Genomic DNA, 22,312 nt, shown 5'->3' on the forward strand with positions numbered 1-22,312 from the left:
TGAACGATTCCAAATAATTTCCTAATAATATTTTTTTTCATGTGTGTGTGTGTGTGTGTGTGTGTGTGTGTGTAGGTAAGTAAGTAATGTTTATTGCTTTATAATATTAATACAAGAATTAATATAACATTTGCCTTTTCTAGCGAAGTGTGTTGAGCCGCAGCTCGTGCAGACTTGCTTGAGTTGAGCCATTGTCACACAGAGAGCAATCACGCTTTGATGTGGATGATCGTTTTCAAAGATATACATAATCACACACAAAAAGATATAAATTAACGATAATTATATGCGTACACATTCATACACATTGTTACCATCAAGCGGGTGAAATAAGTTGTTGTTGTGCAAGCGAGTTTGTCAATGAGGAAGGAAAGGAGCTGGCGGTGAGGGCGAGGATCAGGACGAGGCCTAAGTCAGCGAGTTTCTTGTACGGTCGGTGTTGAGATAATGTTGATGTAAGGAGATGAAGGATGCTTGCTATGACATGAGACTAAGATGAAGCCGCCCTTAACGCCGTCGCTAATGGATGACGATGGACAGGGCAGGAAGCCAGGCACTAGCTGAGGACGACAGGGACACTTTGCTGAGGACACTCGTGCAGGGAGGACGTGTGTCGGTGCAGAGACACAAGTAGATAGACCTACCTAGAGCACCTGTCAGAAAGGGCGTGCGCGTTACTTAACGATTACCCAAGACCCAAACACGTTTTGACCGAATTCAAGCGAATCCAACCGGATTCAATCGGACTCAATAGATGATTCGTATCATCGTGTGGGTCTGAATCAACCTTTGCCGCCTGCTGGCGGTAATACACACACACACACACACACACACACACACACACACACACACACACACACACACACAAGTATACATATACACACACATACACACATACATATACTTACATATACACTTAAGCATACATACATACATATACACATACATATACATACACGTACATATGCACACATACATACATACATACATACATACATACATACATATACATGAGTAATATAACTGGAACATTTGTGGGAAACAATAATAATTTCAACAAAATAATAATAGCATAATGACTTGCAGAATTATACTTCTATTTAGATATAACACATTAGTAATAGTAATTAGTGACATTATCTACAGCAATAAATGAAGAAAAAGATTGAGTTACAATTGATATTATATATTTTATAAAGATAATAAATGTTTTTTTTTACTTCTTTTAATATCTATATAGTTTTCCTTCTTTCATTTTTTTTTTTTTTCATATCCAGAGATAAGGTGTTAAATGTTCTTGGAACAAAACTAATAACATTCTTTTTTTCTAAATAATTCAGTTCAGAATATTGGACAAACTAAATCTAAATTACTACTTCCAGTATGCTGAGTACTTTCTATGAACTTAAAAACAGTGTTTTGTCCTATAGTTTTGTAAATCAGTAGGAAGGTAAAAAAAAAAATATGAATAGAGTGAAAATTAAGAATATTTAATGAAAAATAAAAGTTAGCTGTCGAGTCCATTTTTTTTTTTTTCCATGAAATAAATACACCGAAAAATTTAATTGTGAATTATAATTAGCTTTGAGAGAAATGAGTGGCATGTACTGGCCCAGATAGCCACACAAGATGTTCCATCTTTTAAAGTTAATTCTTCATATTCATCTTTAAAGCTGTGAATGCTCCATGTGTGTGTGTGTGTGTGTGTGTGTGTGTGTGTGTGTGTGTGTGTGTGTTATGCTTATTACACATCTACATGACTTTATTTTTATTTATATTCAAGTTGGACAAAAAATGAGATTGTAACTTTTTGTATTACTTGTGTTTTTGTCAGTAAACAACAACGATGAAAACAACAACAACAACAACAACAACAACAACAACAACAACAACAACAACAACAACAACAACAACAACAACAACAACAACAACAACAACAACAACAACAACAACAACAACAACAACAACAACAACAACAACAACAACAACAACAACAACAACAACAACAACAACAACAACAACAACACAACAACAACAACAACAACAACAACAACAACAACAACAACAACAACAACAACAACAACAACAACAACAACAACAACAACAACAACAACAACAACAACAACAACTACAACAACAACAACTACTACTACTACTACTACTACAACTACTACTACTACTACTACTACTACTACTACTACTACTACTACTACCACTACTACTACTACTACTACTACTACTACTACTCACATATGTATAGGTGTTAGCGTTGAGCATACTGTTTGATGCGGTCTCCCTGAAGATTCTTGGCTCATTTCTCAACATCCTGAAGGCTTTCCTGGTGGCAGATTGTGCTGCATTACAATCAACACATCATCAACAATAGCATCATCAATATCTTCATTCATTTTCAACTTCTTTTATATCACTAGATCTGTCACGTCACTAATTATTTTATTTTATTTTTGTAATGTCATTATTCTATCAAGTACTTTCCAGCTCTCCTACATTTCCTCAACAGTTTCATATTTTCCAAGCCTCCTTTACTTTCCCTATTTATTTATCCATCTGTTTATTCCTGTCCTTGTATTTCCTCCATCCATGCTCCAACCCTCTGATTCTTCCCTTGTCCTCTTCCTCTTCCTCACACACTCCATCACTCCATCCTCTATCTGTTTCCACCTAGAATGTTCTAATTTTCTTTCTCTCATCTTGTCTCCTTCACATACTCCATCCTTCATTTATTTCCATCCTTGCATGTTTAAGTCTTCTTATTCCCTTCCTATCCTCTCCCTCACACACTCCATCACTCCATCCTTCATTTGTTTCCATCCTTACTTGTTCAAATTCTCTCATTCACCTCTTATCCCTTCCGTCACAGACTCCATCACTCCATCCTTGCCTGCTCTTATTCTCTTATTCTCTTCTCATCCTTTCCCTAACAAGTTCCAACACCCTTACACTTCAGTGGAGGTCAAACTCTCTAACCCATAGCTTTCAACACCCAGCCTGCACATTCCAGATGCTGTCACACATCCCTCCTGCCTCCCAAACACTGTCACACATCCCTCCTGCCTCCCACAGAAGGGTTTCATATCCCCTACTACAGTGCCCAGCATTCCTGGAAGTCCTATCTTCCGGCTCCCACAGAAGGGTTTCACATCCCCTACTACAGTGCCCAGCATTCCTGGAAGTCCCATCTTGTCTTGGAATGTTCTGTAGTGCATGGTCTGGATCCCACCGAGGTACACGTGGGATTTCTGCTCCGTCATGTCCAGCAGCTGCTCTCGAACCTGTGTAAGAAGAGGTGGTGGTGGTGTACTTTTCCCTGTGATGGACGTGGAGCTGGTGTTTCCAAGAGTGGTTTTCTTTGCAGTGTTGTCAGTGAAAGGGAATAAAGTTGAAGGTTAGGTTTACTTGAGTGTCTGATATCCTAAGACTTTTAGTAATAGCAGGTGGTGATGGTAGGAGTAATGCTGTAATAATAATCCGTCTATCTATATGCCAGGCTGCCAGTCCCACAGGAGGTGGTCCAGACAAAGCACCACACACTTATATACATATCATTAAGAAGAAGAAGAAGAAGAAGAAGAAGAAGAAGAAGAAGAAGAAGAAGAAGAAGAAGAAGAAGAAGAAGTTCCTGCAACAAGCAAGAAAAGTAAGATCGCGGTGTGCCAGTGTCAAGCGACCTAACGCCTGGCAAACAATCGCCACAGATATCTAAAGTTGCTAGTAAACTCATTGACTTTATGGGATGAACTTTACAAAGTAACTCAGGAGAGGTAATACTAATACTACAGTTCTGTAGCCAGACCCCATCTCGAATAATGCGTGCGTGGAATAGTTGGAGGGAACACAGCGTATAATAAGAGAGATGGTTACTATACTATTCATCACTCAAACTAAAACAATAATCGCAGCATTCTTAAAACAACTGCTAAAAGCAAAACATTCCTCCTTAATCGGATCGTTAACCCTTTGACTTCCACTAGGTACGCCTTTCGCTAATCACCAGTCAATCTGAGACACCTTTACTCGATCGACAGCCATTTTGAACTGGAAAGAAATTGCAAAATGTATTCTTTTCATCGCTAACTTTTTCATAGATGCTTATAAAGACTTCACGCATTGCCTCTAGTGCTGCTAATTGTTTGGTGACTCAGTGAAAGGTTAACGTAACTCACTAACATCCAAGTGTCGATGACCTTCACCTGTTACGCGTCACTCACTTTATATCCGACAGTGTAGTAGGCCACAAATATCCTCGTTGTGGCCAGCAGGTCTGTTGCTGTTTGTTCATCCTTTGTGTTCCTCTCTCTTAGTGTGTGTTAGATATTTGTGGTCTGCTGTCGTTAGTTCTTCTTTGTGTTCCTTTGTCTTTCTCTTCCTCCTCCTCCTCTCCCTAAAAGACATCTGGAGCGTGTTGATACAAGCTGAAGAGAAGCAAGAGTAGAAAGAAGATGAAGATGAGGAGGAGGAGGAGGAGGAGGAGGAGGAGGAGGAGAAGGAGGAGGAAATGAGATGCCTTTTTTTTCCCCATATCTCTAATTTCCCCCCCTTCTCTCTCTCTCTCTCTCTCTCTCTCTCTCTCTCTCTCTCTCTCTCTCTCTCTCTCTCTCTCTCTCTCTCTCTCTCTCTCTCTCTCTCTCTCTCTCTCTCTCTCTCTCTCTCCCACACACACACAGATAACCCAACCCTTGCCTTCCCTTCCCTTCCTCTACACTTTCTATCCCGGTGACTCAGTATAGTGTACATACATATTTCCTATTTGTTCATTGGTCGGCTCAATAAACGGCAATGAAGCGTCAAAGTTTGTGTTAACGCGTCCATTGGAGGGTCGTTTGATGTGCGGGGGAATGGGACAATTCATACAGGCCTGGTAATTACAGGAGTTGTAATGATGATAGTAATAATAATAGTAATAGCAATAATGATAATGGTTGTTGTTTTTGTTGGTGGTAGTGGTGATGTGGTGGTGGGGGTGATGATACATCATTGGAAAAATGCTATACACGTATGTACGACCTTGTTGCTACACACACACACACACACACACACACAATAGGAAGAAAATGTTCAGTTGAATGATTTAACTTTTTTCCTAATCTTTTCTTCTCAGCCTCATTAATTTGTACGCACGCACGGCTCTCTATTCAATGAAGCAGTTTTCCTACCTATATTTCTAACAAGAGGGACATCTGTCGTCTTTTTCTCGTGGTAGATGTCACTGGCTATGGCTGCCCTCTGACGTGACTCTTGGGACTGCCTTCTTCCTCTCCCCTTCCACATTCCCCACTCCTGTCTCTCTCCCACACCCTCTGCTTCTCATATCTCCTACACCTCCATCGCCCCCCCCCCCCGTCGTCTCTCTCTCTCTCTCTCTCTCTCTCTCTCTCTCTCTCTCTCTCTCTCTCTCTCTCTCTCTCTCTCTTTCTCTCTCTCTCTCTCTCTCTCTCTCTCTCTCATTCTCATTCTCACGGTCTTGTAGCTTTTATTCCTCCGCCCCCCCTCTCTCTCCAGAAGCTAATCCGTAGATCAAGGAAATGATGAGCTCTCACCACCCTCGTCCTGCTCTGCGGATGATGTGTGTGTGTGTGTGTGTGTGTGTGTGTGTGGGACGTTGGAAGAGAAGAAAAAAAAAAAGAAGTAACATACAAATAAAGACAAACACTAGAGGCACTAGAGCCACAGCAAGCCAGCGTGAGTGTACGGCATCGTGGCATTAAACAACGGAGTGAAGGACACTCGTACTTGACCAAAACACATTTCTCTATAACTGCTCTTCTTATATACATTGTAAGCAGATTACCAAGAACATTTTATCCTTCCACATAAATAAAAAAAATAAAAAAAGTGAACAGACACTACCACCACCACCACCACCACCACCACACGGGATGGGACTCACAAAGGGGATGGAAAGTCACTACCTCACCAAACCTTCCTTTTATGAAGAAAACAGTAATAATCATAATTGGTTTCATTATTGAAAAGAATCATCAAAGTATATATCGCGGCATCAAACACCGGACAGGCGGGATACCCCAGGTTCCCCACGCCTTTCAGAGCGTTGCAGCCGGTACCCTCTTCCCCTTCCGGCCCTCCCCTATGAATAACTAGATAAACTGGTAACATACCGAGAAAACAGAATGATAGTGACTGCGTGAGCGAGCCCCAGCGTGCGGCGGAGGGCCAGCCACATCGACACTGTTGGCGTCTCTCGATGGACTCAGTGCTGTGTGAGTGAGTGCACGAAACTCAAAACAAACTCTAAAAACTAAGTGCTGTGGTGTCGCTGTTTTATTGCTTAAAAAGACACAGCAACATTCGTGACGTGCCTCCAGTAACCAGAGACGCAGAGTGCCTCACTCAGAAACACTCACAAACATCACGTTACTTTATTTCCCGCAACGGGTGAATTCTCCTGTAAATAGTGCTTTAATTGAACTCTCCCTCAAGCCTATTAATATAAAGCAAACTTAAATACAGTGTTCCTGCCGCTGGTACAACACAGCAACACAGCAGCGGAACATGCAGCGTTGTTCATCAGTTTTCTGTCCTTGACGTCTGCTATTACTTTCCGTGAACGTTTTTGTGTTTTGTGGTCTGATTCCATCAAATTATTGGACGGACTGACAGATCTGCCCTCAGCGCTCGACTGCAGTAGTAAAGAAAAGAAAAAAAGTGATATATGTACACAACATAAAGAAACAAAGGCACCGCAAGACTTCATACCATATATTTCCGGTCACCAGTAATTGCATCACTGGCGTATAAATGTAAATTGGAAAATGTGGTAGAAGTTATTCTTATACTTACATAATAATACAGAAGAAATAAATAAAATGTTTTAATCAGAATCTTACACACACACACACACACACACACACACACACACACACACACACACAGGTGTAATGGTGTGTTGTGTCGGTGATGGTGCAGCACGTGTGCCAGTCACTACACAACACAGGGGCGGGTTCCCACAGGCGGCTCCAGATCCGAGGACTGCCGACCGTTCTAAAGTTCTTGAATTTCCCCTACCACCATTTTCACTCCATGACTGATACTCCCATAACAGTCCACAGTACTTAACTTTATCTTATTATCGTTGTTAATATGAATATTCACATTAAAAACAATAGCAGTAATTCTTATTGAACTTTTGGTGCGGCACGAACACAGTTAGGGAAATACTGTGTTCAAATATATCTTCTTTACTCTCTATAGCTATGGGGTTCCCATGGTTCAGTGGATAGAGTGACAGTCTTTGGAACTTTAGATGCAGGGCGCCAGCGTTCGAATCCCTATAAATCATACAAAAAATAAAAGAACATAAAAGATGGCTTGATAAAAATGATTAGCATCATAATAAACAGTATTTTTCTTTAATTAACGCGAACATAAGATGAGGAAATAGACAAACTTTACAGTTAATTTGTTGGGTCCTCGTGGCTTAGTGGGTAGAGTGATGCATTACAAGTTTGGCGGGAGGGAAGCATGGGTTCGAACCCCCACTCGGAACTTGGTAAAAATTTCACAGAGCATCCACTCCAAAACCATGTAATGGGGCTGCCCAGGGGAGCAAGGAAGGTGTTCTGACCTCTCATGCTTCCACCACTTGGACCCCCCTGGCAACTACAAAGACCACCAAACTGACACACTCAGTCAGTTAAGGTCAGATTAGGAGAGCTTAGGATAGCTTAGGATAGGGTCAGTTCAGTGATCTATGTAACTGCCAGGGTCAGGAGCAAAGATCAGCAGAAACACTACCATCAGCAGATGGAAGAGGATGAAGCGGCAGCACTAACACCACCGAGGGAGAGATTAAAATTAAAAATATGTAATTACAATGAGAAAAATGAATTACAAGTAGAAAAATTGCAATTAAGAAAATAAGCGGCAACACTAACACCACCAGGGGAAGCATTAGAATTAGAACAAGTAGACTTAGGAAAATGTATTACAATAAAAAAAAAATGAATCACAATTAAAAATATATTACAATTAAAAGAATAAAACTGAAGAAAATTAGAATTAGAATAATTAGAATTAGAATAACTAGAATTAGAATAATTAGAATTTTCTAGAATAATTAGAATTAGAAACAGAAGAATTATAATTTTAATTAGAAGGATAAGAAAAATTTGATTTAAAGAATTATAATTACAATTAGAAGAATTAAAATAAGAATTAGAATTAGAATAATTAGAACTGGAATCAAAAGAATTAAAGAATTAGAAACTACAACAGCATCAGAGCGGAAGCAGTATTTAATGTATTTCTGGTGATCTGGCAGTCAAAAATTATAGGATAAGTGTCTTGAAACCTTCCTCTTGAAAGAGTTCAAGTCATAGGAAGGTGGAAATACAGACACAGGCAGGGAGTTCCAGGGTTTACCAAAGAACGAAATGAATGATTGAGAATACTGGATAACTATTGCATTAGAGAGGTGGACAGAATAAGGGTGTGAGAAAGCAAAAAGTCTTGTGCAGCGAGGCTGCGGGAAGAGGGAAGGCATGCAGTTAGCAAGATCAGAAGAGCAGTTGGCATGAAAATAGCGGTAGAAGATAGCAAAAGATGTAACAATGCGGCGATGAGAAAGAGACTAAAGACAGTCAGTTAGAAGAGAGGAGTTGATAAGACGAACAGCTTTTGATACCACCCTGTCTAAAAAGAGCGGTATGAGTGGAACTCCTCCTCCTCCCAGTACATGTAAAGCGTACTCCATATATGGGTGAATAAGGACGGATTCAGAGTTAGCAGCTGGGGGTCGTGACAAAAACTGGCGGAGACGTCTCAGAACACCTAACTTCATAGAAGCTGTTTTAGCTAGAGAGGAGACGTGAAGTTTCCAGTTTAGATTATAAGTAAAGGACAGACCGAGGATGTTCAGCGTAGAAGAAGGGGACAGTTGAGCATCAATGAAGAAGAGGGGATAATTGTCTGGTAGGTTGTGTCGAGTTGATAGATGGAGGAATTGAGTTTTTGAGACATTGAACAATACTTAATTTGCTCTGACCCAATCAGAAATATTAGAGAGATCAGAAGTCAGGCGTTCTGTGACTTTCCTACGCGAACTGTTTACTTCCTGAAGGGTTGGACGTCTATGAAAAGACGTGGAAAAGTGCATTGTGGTATCATCAGCGTAGGAGTGGATAGGACAAGAAGCTTGGTTCATACCATTGATGAATAATAAGAAGAGAATGAGTGACAGGACAGAATCCTGAGGAACACCACTGTTAAGAGATTTAGGAGAAGAACAGTGACCGTTTACCACAGCAGTAATAGAACTTTCAGAAAGGAAACCTGAGATGAAGTTACAGAGAGAAGGATAGAAGCCGTAGGAGGGTAGTTTGGAAATCAAAGCTTTGTGCCATACTCTATCAAAAGCTTTTGATATGTCCAAGGCAACAGCAAAAGTTTCACCAAGATCTCCAAAAAGGATGACCAAGACTCAGTAAGGAAAGCCAGAAGATCATCAGAGCTGCCTTGACGGAACACATACTGGCGATAATATAGAAGGTTGTGAAGTGATAGATGTTTAAGAATCTTCCTGTTGAGAACAGATTAAAAATCTAGATAATCAGGGAATTAAAGCAATAAGACGTTAGTTTGAGGGATTACAACGGTCACCCTTTTTAAGAACAGGCTGAATGTAGGTAAGCTTCCAGCAAGAAGGAAAGGAAGATGTTGACAGAGAGAGTTGAAAGAATTTGACTAGGCGAGGTACAAGCACGGATGCACAGTTTCAGAGAACAATAGGAGGGACCCCATCAGGTCCATAAGCCTTCCGAGGGTTTAGGCCAGCAAGGGCATGGAAAACATCATTGCAAAGGATTTTAATAGGTAGCATAAAGTAGTCAGAGGGTGGAGGAGAGGGAGGAACAAGCCCAGAATCGTCCAAGGTAGAGTTTTTAGCAAAGGTTTGAGCGAAGAGTTCAGCTTTAGAGATAGATGAGATGGCAGTGGGAAAGATGAAAAAGCAAAGTTATTGGAGATGTTTTTGGCTAGGTGGCAGAAGTCATGAGGGGAGTTAGATCTTGAAAGATTTTGAAACTTTCTATTGATGGAGGAGTTTTTTGGTTAATTGGAGAAGAGAGTTAGCATGGTTCCAGGGAGAAATATAAAGTGCATGAGATTCAGGTGATGGAAGTCTCAAGTACCTTTGAGTATTGTTTAATTTCATTTGAACATTTTTTTTTTTTTATCACAAAACTATGAGTGAGCCAGTGAGCCAGATATTTCTGGCAATTCACAATTTCAACACAATTTCAATTCACAATTACAACTAACGACTGCTGTCGTTAGTTGTAATTTTAGCCTTACTGTGAAAAACAATGCACTTCGATTTAGAGGCATCATGGCCACTCCATCCTTAAGTTTCTTAATATACACTTTTAATGATTGAAGCGAGGTTTTCATATCAAACTTCTCTTTTTCATTGCATGTAACTTTCAGTTTATTTAAAAGCCATTCCTCATCTTTATCTGTTGTACAATCACTGTTACCACCATTCATTAATCTCTTACTAAACACTTCAATAACATTATTAATATAATTTTCACCGTCAATAACACCAGACCACTTTGTTTTATCAGACTGTTGCTTAACCTCTTTCAAAAATTCTTTCATATTCTTGTTTCCAATTTTTTTCTTGAATTGCGACAGATCTTTCTTCCGTTTCATTTTTCTCACACAAAGACAAAGCCTCTTTGAACACTTTCCCACTCATATTCATTTTCCGACATTCATCAGAGTTTCTATTTCTTCCAGTAATCAGCCATTATTGATAATCGTTCCGTGATTTAGCATACAAATGTTTGACTCGTCTATTCCATCCTGGTATTACACTGAACTTGTTCCTGTCAATAACCTGCTGTGCATAATGACTAGAAGAGTACAAAACATTACCACCAATTATCATATCAATCTCCTCAATTTGTGCAAGGTGGTCAGCTTTCTGGCAACCAACACTACACCATCTAGGTGCCTCGCAGGGCATAATGCCTCGTGTATTACCAATAATATTTTAAAATGCATCTGGAAAATCACTTTTTTTTCCCCATTGGATAAAACACTTATTTCCATGTTCAATTATAATAGTGCTACAGACATTGTTAGACACCCAAGTGAACGTTTGCCGCCATTGGTAAATGATCGGATCCGACAAGTTGATACAGAGCCTTAACATGGTTGACACAGACATCCTTTGAGCTTCCTCCTACAATATGGTCTAACCACTTACAGCAGCAGTTACTGTAAGGTATAAAAATCAAAGTGTTACCGTCCATCACGTTAAAATCCAGACAACACAAACAATTTCTCTCATAAAAGGTCACCAAGTTGTTCCAGGCTCTGCTTATAAAAGGATCTGCATCAAAACCACCTAAAATAAAAATTAAATTAAAATCATGATTGATTAAAACACTTGAAATGTTCCAAGGCAAACCACCTGTGAAGATATTCTTCAAGTGTCTTCCTTTCCCATGTTACACTCCTCATATATACATTTATTATAACAATGTTCAAATAACCCACTGGTAATTGCAAAGCAATATAATTTTTCTCATACAGAAACACCTTTACCTTAAAGGTCAAATCTTTCTTCCATATACAGGCCAGTCCACCTTCACACCTCCCTACATTGGATACAAGAGCCTTTCCAGAGTAGGCAGCTTGCACACTTACACCCTCATATTTCTCACTGACAAAATCTGTCACCAAGTCTGTCCTCTAAAACAAAAGTCTCTTGTAGAAAAATAAATTCATACTGAAAACCAGTTAAAGTGCGAATGACATCAATATTCTTCTTTAAAGAACAACAATTATATGTGCAAACTTTAACATCCATATCGAAAAACAAACAACGATATATATATATATATATATATATATATATATATATATATATATATATATATATATATATATATATATATATATATATATATATATATATATATATATATATATATATATATATATATATATATATATATATATATATATATATATATATAATATTATCATATCATTATCATATCGAAAAACGATATATATATATATATATATATATATATATATATATATATATATATATATATATATATATATATATATATATATATATATATATATATATATATATATATATATATATATATATATATATATATATATATATATATATATATATATATATATATATATATATATATATATATATATATATATATATATATATATATATATATATATATATATATATATATATATATATATATATATATATATATATAGATAGATAGATAGATAGATAGATATAGATATATATACATATATATATATATATATATATATATATATATATATATATATATATATATATATATATATATATATATATATATATATATATATATATATATATATATATATATATATATATATATATATATATATATATATATATATATATATATATATATATATATATATATATATATATATATATATATATATATATATATATTTATATATTATCATATCATTATCATATCGAAAAACGATATATATATATATATATATATATATATATATATATATATATATATATATATATATATATATATATATATATATATATATATATATATATATATATATATATATATATATATATATATATATACGAGTATATATATATATATATATATATATATATATATATATATATATATATATATATATATATATATATATATATATATATATATATATATATATATATATATATATATATATATATATACGAGTATATATATATATATATATATATATATATATATATATATATATATATATATATATATATATATATATATATATATATATATATATATATATATATATATATATATTTTTTTTTTTTTTTCTTTTCTTTTTTTTTCTTTTCTTTTTTATGTAAGAAGGACACTGGCCAAGGGCAACAAAAATCAATAAAAAAAATGCCCACTGAAATGCCAGTCCCGTATATATATATATATATATATATATATATATATATATATATATATATATATATATATATATATATATATATATATATATATATATATATATATATATATATATATATATATATATATATATATATATATATATATATATCGTTTTTCGTTTTTCGATATGGATGTTAAAGTTTGCTCATAAAATTGTTGTTCTTTAGCTGAAGTCAATACATGAAAATAGCTGGACGAAAATAGTCAAACTGACATCGTCTTTCGACACAAGACCCGAATAACATGAATCAATTAGCACAGGTCCCACAGTGACAAACACACGGAGACAGGACACCAGCCACTTCACCAAACTACATACACCTAATATCTACATACAAATGATGTACCGTCTCACCACAGGTATGGAACTGACGCAAAATTCTCCACCGGGACCTCTGCCATGTTTCATTTATCTCACCCTCTCATCGCTGGAATAATCACTAATACCTATACAAATTAACCCTGCTACTGACCCAAACCTGAATACCGTTGCATAAAGAGTCAAAAGAGATATTTAACACAAAATACAGATTCTGGACACACCTCTGACACGTCTGCACGCTGCCTAAGCTGGGCTCCTCTGAGACCCGGAAACAACAACGATACGTTGTCAGTCACTGCCTGTGTCCGGCTAAAGTAACACAACCCTACAATCCTATTAAACATTAAACATAAACATGTACGAACATTTATGCACTTAATTCCCAAATTTCCCTGCCTGATGCATTTTATGTAATTCAATAGTCCAACATAATTACCAACATAGACGAAGTTATAACTAAAACACCACAGTACAACCCATAAATAAACCACGCCAAGGTGGTTCACTTATTCAGTGATACTTACATATTACATATCACATATTGCATACAACACAGACCTTACATAGAAATAAATTTCTAATATATTGTGATTTTTACTATAATCACAATACATATATGCACTACATTTTTTTTCATACTTGGAGGAGACCAGCCGAGGCCACAAAAACCGGAAAATGTCCGTTTATGTTCTGCTGTCATAGAAATAACGCTGACACTGAAACTCAAGTTTAATAACGATTTCTCAATGTAAAGTCATAGGTGAAAATAAAAAAAAAAGAAACAGGGTACCATAGTTACCTATTAAAAGATATGAATAAGTGAGGGTACTGGTTAACTCCTACATTCGCTGGATTTGCATTAAGTTTAGGGTATAACTTTCAAAGTAACCACTCTGACTATAAAACGCGCAATCAAATACTTCAGGGATTTAAGTGCCAATAGCTACAATTTAGCTTACAAGTCTTACTCAAATTACCATATTACCATTACCTATTATCCAATGGTTAATATCATGACGTCAGTAATCTTCATTATTATCGCTATTCTCGTTGTAATCATTCTCATATGCACTTGATCTGCACCCTGTGCAAAACAAGTCACGTCACCAATTGTGGAGGGATGTCACCACCAAGTAAACAAATCTATCAAAAAGGTTGCTGTTCTCGTTACCATCGCTACCGTTACATGACATCCGTACAGAGGCGGTGTTCACTTCCTTCCTAATGAAACACGAGGCCAAACAGCAGAGGTTACTGGCTGATCTGTCATCCCTGTCAGCCCACCCGGTGACCCGCGCTGACCTTTCTCAATCCATGGTAGATCCCCACGCTAAATGTAGTTGTTATAGTTCAAGTAATGTGGGCGTATGCACACACACACACACACACACACACACACACACACACACACACACACACACACACACACACACACACACACACACACACACACACACAGATGTGAAAAAAAATGTGCATAAAATTATCTGAACTCATTTCAAACTTTCATTTTCTGGCAAAACCAAGCAAGTCAGGGACAAAACTTTTCTAATAAACTTAGTCTTCCGGGGCAGGTTGGGCTGGGACCTCACCAGACTCCTAAAGCAGCACTTCGCTGCCAATTTAAAAAAGGCGGAGTGGGAACAATAGCAGAAATATATGTTCTTTGAATTACGCAACAACGATTATTCAGAGGTGAGTGACCGAACGCTTCCATAACATAGCAAGTCATCACAAGACAGGCGGGTATGTGAGACTGTCTCGTGGATTTTTTTGATAGCATCAGAAAACGTCGTGTAATATTGAAGTGTAACTTCAGGAGTACATTTGCACACTAAACTAGCTTACATTTAGGGAATGTGCTACATTCAAGTCAGACTACACACACACACACACACACACACACACACACACACACACACACACACACACACACACACACACACACGAGTCTCAGGTCAGGGTTCCTAGTGAACGAACGTGTTTAGTGAGCAGTGACCTGACGCTAATATAGCCGGCTAGTGTAGACATGGCGCCTTGTGTTGCTGAGTCGACAGGTTGTGTTAGTTCTCCTGTTCTCGAGGCCTTCGTTGCGAAGGTCTCAGAGGTGGAGGCTGAGTTCCATCGAAGGATCTCGGAGGTGCAGGCTGAGTTTCGTGAGAGGATCTCAGACCTGCAGGCTGAGTTCTATGAGAGGATCTCAGCACCTGTGGGAGGGTCGTGCCCCACCGTCACCTTACCTAGTAAGGCGACGGAGGAGCAGTAGTCGGTTGTGTGCAGGGGAGCCAAGAGGGTGAAGGTGCTCAGGGCACCTTCCGTGGAGACGAAGAATCCCTTCAATGTGCTGGAGGAGGGGAAGGAGAAGGAGGTGGACAGGGCTGGAGGAGGCAAGAAGGAGGGGGCAGATGCAGTTACCCTGCCCCAAGGTAGAGTGCTTGTGTTTGGTGATAGTCAGGTTAGGCACTTAGATAGTGCGTTCTGTGCTAGGGATAGGAAGCGTAGGTCGAGGGTGTGTTTGCCGGGGGCCGGGATAGGGAAGGTAGCTGATAGGCTAGACACGTGCTTGGAAAAAGATGGGACCAAGCCCATTGTTTTTCTCAGTGCGGGAGGGAATGACCTTGGTAAGGTCAGGAGTGAGGAGCTTATCAGGAGGTTTCGACAGGCTTTGGACAGGATTAGGGACAAGGGAGGGATCCCCGTGGTATGTGGTGTCTTGCCGAGGAGGGGAGTTGGTGCTGAGTGGCTGTCCAGGGCTATTACAGTGAATCGCAGGCTCGCGAATCATTGTAGGAGTAATGGATGGACGTTCATCGACAACTGGGACCTTTTCTATGGCAGGGACACCTTGTACGCCAGGGATGGAGTGCATTTGTCACGCCAGGGTGTTCGTGTTTTGGCCGAAACACTCGAGCGGGAGGTAACTGCACTCCAGCACTTTTTTCGTTAGTCGGGAGGGAAGAAGGGGTAGTGAGGAGAAGGCAAGGGGCAAATTAGTTAAATCTAGAAAGGAAGCTAGCTTAGGGATGGTGAGAAATAGCTTAAGTGTTTACTACACAAATTGTAGAAGTATTCTGAATAAAATAGACTTGCTTAGAGGAATAGCGAGTGTAGAGAAATTTGATATCATCGCTTTAACTGAAACTTGGTTAGATATGTCAGGAAAAGTATTTAATCCAGAGGTTAAGATAGATGGGTATACATTGTTCTATAAAGATAGAGAAAACAGGAGAGGAGGAGGTGTCGCGTTATACGTTAGGGACACATTACAGTGCTGTATGAACAATAGAATTAAAACAGATAACAAAGCAGAGTCGATATGGGTAGATATTAAGGAAGGATCGCAGTCAGTAGTACTAGGGGTAGTTTACAGACCACCGACCAGTACAGAGGAAATTAACACCTCACTGTGGCAGGAATTAAATAGAGCAGGCAGGTACAGTCAGGTATGTGTGGTAGGAGATTTTAATTTTAGGAATATCGACTGGAGTCTGATTGTGGGTAACAAGGAAGCAGAGGAATTCCTTAAGGTAATTCAGGATAATTTTTTAAAACAGGTAGTCGTAGAACCCACAAGGGGGAATAATATTCTAGATTTAATTCTTACTAACAGGGAGAAAGCAGTCACGCAGGTAGAGGTTGGAGGACAGCTAGGTAACAGTGACCATAGGGAAATTAGGTACAATCTAGAATGGGAAGAAACTGTTAGAAATAAAAACACTAGTAAAATACCTGACTTTAGGAGAGCAGATTTTGAAGAATTAAAAAGGTACCTCCAAGGAGTGGACTGGCAAAGGATGCAGGGTGAGGTCAGGTCAGGGACGGAGTTCAGAGAGATAAGGCAGGATGAGGGAGGTGAGGTGAGGCTCCAGAAGGGAGGAGGAAAGAGGAAGGGGGGAGATAGGTGTGAGTATGTTGGAATGTCAGGTCATGCTGAAATGAGAGAGGTAAGGTCGAGGCGAGTTGATGAGGGAGGGGAGAGGATGGTAGGGAACGAGATGAGGGGATTAGGTGAAGTAAGTGTAGATGAACTATATAAATATTTCGTAGATAAAGTTCATACAGGTCAGTTAGCAAATATCCCGTATAAAACAATAAGATCACAAAAAAATGACCCTAAATGGATGATTGCTAGGTTAAAGCATTATATAGGGCGTAAGAGAAGTATATATAAGAGATTAAGGGCAGGTGAGGAAGTTTTAAGGACACAGTATAATGAATTAGTTAGAACAGTCAGGAAGTTATCGAGGAAAGCTAAGGACAATTATGAATTAAAGGTAGCCAGCCAGGCGAAGACAGACCCCAAGGGATTTTATCAGGTATACAGGACGAAAAATAAGGATACTGTAGGTCCATTAAAAGCAGCAGATGGGGAGCTGGTTAGTTCTGGGGAGGAGATTAGTAAACTTCTGAATGATTATTTTTTAACTGTCTTCACTCAGGAAAACATGCAGGATATGCCAGATAGTGAACAGGTGTTTAGAGCAGATGAGTATGAGAAGCTGACGGATATTTCCATAACTAGGGAGATAGTGGAGCAGGAGATAGATAGGCTAAAAAAGTTCAAGTCACCAGGACCTGATGAAATATATCCCAGAGTACTGAAGGAATGTAAAGAGATTATTAGTGAGCCGTTAGTTTCTGTCTTTAGGAAATCACTGGAGTCGGGTGAGGTACCAGTAATGTGGAGGCAGGCTAATGTAGTACCCATCTTTAAGAAAGGGGATAAAACTTTAGCGTCTAATTATAGACCTGTCAGCTTGACTTCAGTTGTAGGTAAAATGTTAGAGTCAATAATAGCCAGGAACATTAGGGAACATTTAGACAAACATAACTTGATAAATCAGTCACAGCATGGCTTCACGAAGGGGAAGTCTTGCCTGACAAACTTGTTAAGTTTTTACAGTAAGGTGTACGAGGCAGTAGATAATGGTGATAGTTATGATATCTTATATCTGGACTTTAGTAAAGCATTCGACAAGGTGCCCCATCAAAGGCTCCTGAGAAAGGTTAGGGCGCACGGGATAGATGGGAAGGTGTTAGGCTGGATAGGGTCATGGCTTGGTAACAGGCGACAGAGAGTGCTAATAAACGGCTCGAAATCCGAGTGGGGTCATGTCATTAGTGGGGTGCCACAGGGATCAGTATTAGGGCCATTATTATTTCTTTTATATATCAATGACTTGGATAGTGGAATTAGTAGCGATGTTAGTAAATTTGCGGATGACACAAAGATAGGTAGATTAATTAGGTCAGAAGCGGATGCCATCGCCTTGCAGACAGACTTAGATAGAATGAATGAATGGACGGATAGATGGCAAATGCAATTTAATATCAATAAATGCAAAGTGCTTAGCGTAGGTAGAGGAAACCCACACAATAGGTACACATTAGACACCCAAACTCTGGTAGGTACAGGGTACGAGAAAGATTTAGGAGTTATAGTTAGCTCTGAACTCCGTCTAGGGAAACATTGCATAGAAGCCAGAAACAAGGCAAATAGGGTACTAGGATTCATTTTTAGGAGTGTTAAAAGTAGAAGGCCGGAAGTAATATTAAAGTTATACTTGGCGCTGGTCAGACCTCATCTAGACTAAGCTGTGCAGTTCTGGTCCCCACATTACAGGAAAGATATAGGTCTATTAGAATCAGTACAGAGGAGAATGACTAAAAGGATACAGGGGATGAGGAGTATTCCTTACGAAGCGAGGTTGAAGCGGTTAAATTTACATTCTCTAGAGAGACGTAGGTTAAGAGGTGACCTGATAGAAGTCTTTAAGTGGTATAAGGGTTATAACAAGGGAGATGTAAGCAAAATTCTTAGGATCAGCAACCAGGGTAGAACAAGAAATAACGGGTTCAAGCTTGAAAAATTTAGGTTTAGGAAGGAGATAGGAAAAAATTGGTTCTCAAATAGAGTGGTAGATGAGTGGAATGGACTCAGTAATCATGTAGTTAGTGCTAGGACACTAGAGAGCTTTAAGAGAAGATTGGACAGGTTTATGGATGGGGATAACAGATGGAAATAGGTAGGAGTGTTTCATACAGGGACTGCCACGTGTAAGCCTGGTCGCTTCTTGCAGCTTCCCTTATTTCTTATGTTCTTATGTTCTTATGTTCACACACACACAGTTGGTAGCGCAGTGGTTGGTACGCCTGATTCATACTCTGGAGGACTCAGGTTCGAATTCTGGGTAAGGTTAGAAGTCTTTGGGTGGACTTCTTTGCAGTGTAGCCACTGCTCACCTGGCAGTGATTAGGTACCTGGTGTAAATCGGAATTAGTGACCCGCAGCTAGGTAGGATAAACAAACTCTGAATAGAAAAATACACAGGGGTGACCTGACTATCCTGTGCCTAGTCTACCAGGCTGACCGGCGCCATCTGGCACCCAAAGTATCAACTTGTAACATACTTCCTTAAGGTTAAATGTGTATGTATATTACTGTATAAGTACGCAATATGTGGACTTTCAGCTATAAGGCTGCAAGATTAATAAACCGGATATTATTATTATCAATTATAATTATCATTATTATTTATAATTATTACTATTATTACACACACACACTTCCGAACTCATGCCATGTTTCTCCCTATTTAAAGACCATAAGAACATAAGGAAAGCTGCAAGAAGCTAGTAGACCTATACGTGACACCCTCTGCAAGACAACAAGAAAAAAAAAAAAATACCATCTATAGTCAGTTTGTAGCCACTTATTCTTATCAACTATACAATGGATTTGAAATACTCTCAATGCTGACGATACGAAATTTCTGTGCCAAAAGTCCTTTACAGGCACCAGCGCGCCCTGCATCACTCCGCCTCACGCACCACCCCAGCAAAGACTGGCCAGGGTCACCACTCACCATTGCCACGCACCATTTCTCATCCTCGCTGGTCTGTTGCTCGTACATACCACCAATATATTATTTTCTTCGATCAACAACTTAAATTTCTATGATTTAGGAGCATCTTCTTGTAGCTATCTCATCATATGATTACTTAGTGCAGCGCAAGGTGGCTTTAGTACCAGGTGGATATCACATAAACCATCTTTATCTAGTTGGTGAAGCTTATCGTGATGGCAAACCTTACTGAATGCGCACATGCCTCGTCAGACTTAGTAATCTAGTTTAGTCACTGCTATCCGTTTTCAACATAAACACATCCAGGCTTATAAACAACTGGTGCCCATAGTCTACTGTTGCAGAACAGAGAATATCATAGTCAGGTCCTAATTTCTAGTCCATCTTGATCAACCAGGAGAGAAGGGAGGAAGGGATGAGGGTGGGTGGTCATTTCAGGGTTAACAAAGCGTCAGTAGCTCCAACTAGCTCGTTGTGCGGTCTCCAATCCTCAAAAATATTCGCTTCATATCTTGTTTCCTTCGCACAACTTTTCATTATTTTAAGGCAAGAACTCAAATATGTTAAAACTAGTGGTGTATCTGCAAATTATACACAGGCATCTGTGAAACAAGGGTGAAATTATCATTATCGTACGTTACTGTAACGAGACAGATATGAAGCACTTAACATAAAAGGAAACGATTCTTGTGTGTGTGTGTGTGTGTGTGTGTGAGAGAGAGAGAGAGAGAGAGAGAGAGAGAGAGAGAGGATTATCCACCCTCGTTGCATGTTAGCAATGAAATACTCATTTGTAACATGTCATATACAGTATACTTCATATTTGTCAAGATATTGTAACATTGTAAACAGTAAAGGTTTAGCAGAAAATGAATTGATCCGATATTAAAATTGTGGCATGAATTTAACTGACTCTTACAATATTCCCTCCACTCTCCACAGTGTCCACACACACACACACATACACACACACACAGACACAAGGTTGAGGATTACAGACTTAATTTACTTCAAAACAACATACTGACCAATACTGATCTAAAATCCAAGCAAACTAAAATATCCCGGACAGAGCCTCTTCACAAGGGAATGAAAAAAAAAAAAAAAAAAAAAAATCTGAAGAGAGAGGCTGCCGAAGGTTTAGTGAGGCGGTACAAAAGATCTGAGACGCTCTCCAAACACTCCAATTAGAGGCGATGGAAGGGCGATCAGTGTTGGTGGCAAGTATGATGCCGGGGAGCAAGTATATCCTTAATTAACACGGTCGGAATATCACACGCACGAAAGAAGATTTTTATCAAAAGTTTTAATTTGTTCTGTTATTTCCAAAAGATCTCCAGTTTCAGTTTTCTCTTTTATTTCGGAAATCAATCTGCACATTATAAGTTTCAAATGTGAGCCACAAAATTAATTTACCCGTCGTGCACTGAATAAGATGGAGGCAAATATTGCGATGCCGCGACACACAACCCTTTCAATTTTACCTTTTTGACAGCCGAATGTGTCGCTTTTTTTTTTTCTTTGCATTTGCTGGTCTTCTTCAAACACACATATAAAATAGTAACAACAACAACAACAACAATAACACTGTTACTGTTACTGCACACTTTTCTATCCACAATATAATGAAAAAAAAAAAAAAAACATTGGAAGGGCAGCATTTCGATTACAACGTGAAGGAAACTCCATCAGCCGCCACAGCACCTCACGCATAAGTAACCCTTGCCGTGAAGACCAGCGGGCCATAACACAATTAGCTCACTAATGACTCTCACTAGACAATGACAAATGATCTGAGAGTATTAACAGTTCTCTTCACTTAATTAATTGATGAGAATGATCCAGACAGCTGCCTAGATCTTCGACCAAGTGCACACTGTCCTAACGTTATTCTTTACTCGCTTAAGAATCAGCGTCTCATTTTTTACTTATACTCGTGTATTCCTTATTATTATATTCTGGCTAGGAAAAATGTACAATGTAGGAAATAAAGCAGAGAGTTATCTTTTTGGGTCTTTTTTTTTTTTTTTTTTTATGTAGGAGGGGCACCGGCCAAGGGT

General features: G+C 38.5%; 1 protein-coding gene across 1 annotated transcript; it reads right to left on the minus strand.

The window, feature by feature from the left end:
* Positions 1-71: 71 nt before the first annotated feature.
* LOC135096934 (uncharacterized) lies at positions 72-20,996 on the minus strand. Its single transcript, XM_063998708.1, has 3 exons — positions 20,135-20,996; positions 2,251-3,293; positions 72-653 (listed from the first exon to the last, which is right to left on the minus strand). Exons 1-2 carry the CDS (start codon positions 20,198-20,200, stop codon positions 2,958-2,960), a joined length of 402 nt encoding a protein of 133 aa, XP_063854778.1. The 5' UTR covers positions 20,201-20,996; the 3' UTR covers positions 72-653; positions 2,251-2,957.
* Between the last annotated feature and the right edge of the window lie 1,316 nt (positions 20,997-22,312).

Source organism: Scylla paramamosain, unplaced genomic scaffold, assembly GCF_035594125.1.
Source record: "Scylla paramamosain isolate STU-SP2022 unplaced genomic scaffold, ASM3559412v1 Contig9, whole genome shotgun sequence".
In the NCBI taxonomy this organism is placed as follows: Eukaryota; Metazoa; Arthropoda; class Malacostraca; order Decapoda; family Portunidae; genus Scylla; species Scylla paramamosain.